The 5,069-nt window shown below is 49.7% G+C and overlaps 1 protein-coding gene across 1 annotated transcript in view; it reads right to left on the minus strand.

Annotated features, from left to right (window-relative positions):
* FRMD4A (FERM domain containing 4A) overlaps positions 1–5,069 on the minus strand; it is a 33,152-nt gene that overhangs the window by 11,469 nt on the left and 16,614 nt on the right. The window contains exons 4-5 of the mRNA XM_010012480.1: positions 3,564–3,686; positions 226–454 (exon numbers count right to left, since the gene is read on the minus strand). Of these exons, the coding sequence (XP_010010782.1) occupies positions 226–454; positions 3,564–3,686 (352 nt within the window). The remainder of the gene's footprint in view (positions 1–225; positions 455–3,563; positions 3,687–5,069) is intronic.

Consider the following 5,069-nt stretch of genomic DNA (forward strand, 5'->3'; position numbering starts at 1 on the left):
GCGCAGGGAAGTGGTGAGTGCTCCATCCCTGGCAGTGTTCAAGACCAGGTTGGACAGAGCCTTGGGTGACATGGTCTAATGTGAGGTGTCCCTGCCTGTGGCGAGGGGGTTGGAACTGGATGATCTTAAGGTCCTTTCCAACCCAAACCATTCTGTGATTCTACGATCTGTGCCTCCACAGACCCTACGGTGCTGCCATGGGTGCTGTCCCACTGTCCCACTTACCATCTATGATCAGGGATGCTCTCTGGGTCGGCTTCTTCCCAGACTTGATGCGATACTCATTGATGGCGTTCTCGATCTCCTGCAGTTTCTTCAGTGCGTTCAGGTAGGATGTCTTCCTCTGCTTCTTCAGCTTCTTGCTGACATTTGGGTCACTGGCCAGGCGCCGGGCAGCCTCCGTGATCTGGGACTGAATGGCAAACTCCCTCTCCAGGCGCTCCAGCTCTGCCTCCTGGGGAAAGGCAAGTGGATTCGGGCTACCACCAAACTCTCCCAGCACAGCTATGGAGAAGCTCCCCCTGAACCTTGCCAGTGGCCTCCAACCAAGGCTCTCCATCAGCAAAGCACCCATGGTCATGCTGCTCCCCTCATCTCAGGGCCTCCCTGAGCATACCCATCTCACCTTCATCTGCTCACCCCAGTGCCTGGAGCACAGCTGGTGGAAGTGAAGACCCATGCAAGAGGGACGTGCGCTCCAGCCCTAGCCCTGCTGTGCTCTTTGGCTTTTCATGCAGTTCAGTATGACCTAGCTCTCCTGCTGACACATTCATCCTGTTACATCCATCTATGGGTGACCCCTGCCTCCTTATCCACTCCTCCCTGTTTCCTACCTCCAAATTTGAGCCCCATTTGAAATCAGTGCTACACACTGATGCAAAGCTACAGCTTTAACCTCCTTGACACGTTTGCTTGGCACCCACCAAACTGTTTGGGGTAAAAAAGCCAAAGATGGGATAATTCCTCCCTGGTCTGTGGCTGTCAAAACCCAGGGAACAGTACGGGCTGCTGCAACTGACTGCACCAGAGAATTGCCTCCTCAAGGTACAAGCCAGGAGGGTGATGTCAGAGCAAGCAGTGCGAGCAGCAAGCTTTCTGTACGCCAAAGATGACTGGTGCCTCCAACATTAGCCCTTGCAGGGTCTCAGCTGAGTTTTTAAATGCAACCCAGGGGTACCCTGGAAGCTACCTACTGGGTTTTAGTTATCCTCCAAAGCCAAGGGATTTAGCCCAATCTGTGCCAATGCAGAAGCTGATCCAGGGTTTCCTGGTCTGCACAGGGACCCCAAGCTGTGAACTCCAAAGATCCCTGCTAATCTGCAACGGATCTGGCTACCTTCCCCACCACAGTGGAGTTTCTGCTGTTAGTCTGCTGCAAAGGGGAACACAGCACATTGCAAATCAGGGGAGAAAAAGGACAAGCTTTTTTACTGGCAGTGAATGAAGCGAGTTCAGATGGCAAGTGCTGACAGACATGTATTCATGGAGATCCTCGTGATTCAAATTCAAACCCTTGCTCTTTGTTGAGCAGCAGTGTATGCTGCAAGATCAGACTGAAGCTGTTCTCTCAAGGTTTTATTCTGGACTTTATCCCTTTGCTGTCAGTGGTGAGTCAGCATTGCCTTGAACCCATAATGATCGTTTCCCTCACTTGTCTGAAGACTGAACCAACTCCCCATCTTAACAGATCCCTTTTTGCTTTGAAGAGTTTCTAAGCTCTGTCAGTGCCAACTTAATAAAAGTGAATTTAACACCATGGAGTTTTAAGGCCTGGAACTGGTTTTGCTGTCTTCTGGTAAAATCCTTCCCAGAACCAGGAATTATGGACCACGTAGAGGCGATTACCAAGAAATACAATAGGACCCTTTTGTGCAAGTCTTACTCTGACAAAGCTCTTACTAAAGGTAGGGTGAGCTCGATGTGAGCTGTCATTTCAGACCTTCACAGATTCAGTTCTAAATCATCCAGTATATCTTAGAAAAAACATATTCATTTTCCTCTGGGCCATAACTGTTTATTTTCTTCCAGTGAGGCCCCTATAAATAAAGCCTTGGAAAATGAGAGCCATCATCTGCCTTCAGACAGAAGGTCCTTGCTTCAGGTCCTTCTCACAGTTGGTAATATCAGTCCTGAATTTATGTGCCTGAGGGAGTATTTCACCTTTCATTTTAAATGGAGTTTCTAATGTTTGCACTTGCTGAAAAGCACATGAAAATCACTGCTGGCCTCTCTAAATGCTCTCAAACCGGCAGCCAAATAAACACAGCTCAACATCATCCCTCAAGAAGAGAAATTCAGGGTTTTCAACACGGTCTTAAAGTTTGACAGATGAAAAGGGAAGCAGAGGAAAGCTGAGTCAGCGCGTTTGGATTGCTGCTGCCAAAAGGCAGAGTGCCTGCAGTGGGGAGGAGCTGCTTTACCTTCCTGCTCTCCCCACCCAACCTTGCCACCGGAGTAAGGAGATTCCTCACCTGCTGGCCCCAAAAGCTGCCTTGTAGCAGTAAGATGTGGGGAAGCTGGAGATCAGGTTCTAACTGAGCAGCCAACAGACTGCAGGGGTTTCAGGAGTAACTCAGCTAAGCCGTGCTTTCCCTTTGAAAAGCTTAATTAAATGTGTTGGTTCATGAATATCTGACTGCTGGAATTCCTCTCCCAGGCTCCATTGAGAACACAACTAAAGAGCTCCAGCTGTTTATTTTTTCAGCAGCAGGAAAATGCCAATGAAAGGACAAACAGTTAATTCCCTGGCTGAGCCGAGCCCTAAACCACACAGTCACACAGCTTCAGCCTCTCCTCTTACAAAAATAAAAGGGAAACTCAAGCCTGGAATATACACAAGTGTCTTGAGACAAATGTGTCTCTGCAGACAATAGCTTTTCTGTGGATCCGGTCCCGCCTTACAGCTGCTGCAGGCCTGTTTTCACAGCCACGGTTCAGGGCACTGACCCAGCACATTGTGGGAGCCAGGGAAGAGAACAAACACTCCCTGGCAAACTTAGGAAAACATAATTCCAGCTCCCCATAGGTAGGGATGAAGGCTCTTTTGTTTAAGGATTGGGGAGCAAAATGCTTTCATCTTGCTGTTGCAGGGCTAAGATGGATAACTGTGATGCTTTTCTCCCCGCTTAGGGGAGATGTGAATTCAGACTGCTGCTGAAGCAGACAGCAAGAGCTGTTTGCAATAACTCAGGGCAGCAGCAGAGCTCAGGCGGCTCAAGGGGCTCCTGGTGTGCTCCCTACTCACACAAGTCACTGCACTTGGTCACCAGAGCACTTGGACTGTCACTATCCAGTTGGTCACGCAGGCTACTTCTGTTACCTGTAGCAAAGCCAGGGCTGAACCTTGAGGGTTTCACCTTTACTCTGAGCCTGAACTAAGGCCACCGACTCTCACTCCTTCCCCTGCTTTATATCTAGTTATAATATATAAAGGCACTATGAGCAACTACAGACATTCAGTGTAAATAGGACTGTAGGACTGATGTTCCCTATGTGATGCACAGTGGGTATCCTAGAGACCTGAGGTGGGGACACGGGGCTGTAAGGGAAGGGCACCACCTCACCTCTCCCTTGGGCAGGATTTTCTGCTCATCCAGTTTAAAGGCAGTTCCTATTCTTCTCCTTACAATAGGTGGCTCCTCCCCAGGATCCAGGGGGTATTCTCGTGGCAGCTTTCCTGTGAGCTCCTGTAAGCAGAAAACGCTGTTAGTGGTCTGGGAAGTCCTGCAGCGGAGCAGAGGCAGCACAACACCACTCTTCAATGGGACTGTAAAATGACAGGCACTCATTAACAACACATCCAGTTCAGCCAGATGATACACATAGAGGAGAGCACCCAGCCCTGCAAACTCATCCCAGAACCTGACACTGAGGGTGGGGAACTTTTCTTTAACCTGTGAGTGAATGAATGAATGAATGAATGAATGAATACAGATTACTCCTGTGGCCTGCCCAGGGTAGGTCTGTAGGTGGTGCCCATCCTTAGGGCGTTGGGGCCTGAGGGCTGAACAGACTGCTGCAGGGTGAGCAGGAAAGGAGAGTTTCTATCTGCTGTGCTGCTTCTGAGAGGGGGGTGAGCAGACCCAAGAGCCTTCGTGCAGGATGCAGGTCTGCTGAGTCAGAAAGCCACAACAGCAACAGCCGTGCAGGTTATGACCCACACAGCAAAACATTCCCACCTGATTCATGATGTGTCTGAGAGGAATGCACTGAAAACGGTCACTGAAAGCAGTGCCTGGTACCTCATTACCTGTCTGATAACACTTCATGTATCAGAGCCCCTTCCAAACCCCAGTGAGCTCATGGGCGGCTTTGGAGCAGAATTAGATGATGCTTTGTCAGACTGATGGGGTTATTTGCAAAGATTTGTTCAAAATCTGAAGCAAACGCCACAGAACTGAGCAATATCTGGAACGCAGGAAGCAGTGAGCGCCACTGCTGATGTTAATGCTGTGGGTTTTTTCCCCTGGACTACACAATACAGCCACACATATCTGAATTGGAGGCATTCAAATGCCTACAGAAAAAGGCAGGAGCCTCCTTGTACTCAAAAGTCTCCCCAGGAAGGACAAAAGGCTTTTGTGTTCCTTAGCATCAGCCTTGAGAGGATCCAGCTGGCAGAGTAACCTAAATCATCTGAATCCCAAAGAAGAGCAGCTGACCTCAATGCGAGTGCTGTGCAGCTCAGGGCCCTGCCTGCCCCGGCCTCTCCCCCGCTCCCTAATGGGGTTTTTCTTTCTCCTCTTTTCAGGTCACTAGGAAACAAGGACCTGGCCTTTTCAAATCCCTCCTTTAAGCAATTCCCAGCAAAAATGGGTCTGCAGCACAGCTCTGCGCCGACGTGCACAGCCCCCTATTGCGGGAGGCACCGTTGCACCGCCTCAGTCCCATTCTGCATTGCCCCTCCAGCCCTGTGGGGTTATTTCAGCTTCTCCTCCAAAACGTGTTCCTTCTAGTGAGATGTGGCTCTAAGCACTGCATCAAAACACAGATTCCTGTATCCTTTCCTGAGGGAAACAAGGGTATTTTCTTCACAACCCCTAACTTACCATGAAGCAGTGGGGAAAGAG

Source organism: Nestor notabilis, unplaced genomic scaffold (assembly GCF_000696875.1).
Source record: "Nestor notabilis isolate BGI_N333 unplaced genomic scaffold, ASM69687v1 scaffold4084, whole genome shotgun sequence".
NCBI lineage: Eukaryota > Metazoa > Chordata > Aves > Psittaciformes > Psittacidae > Nestor > Nestor notabilis.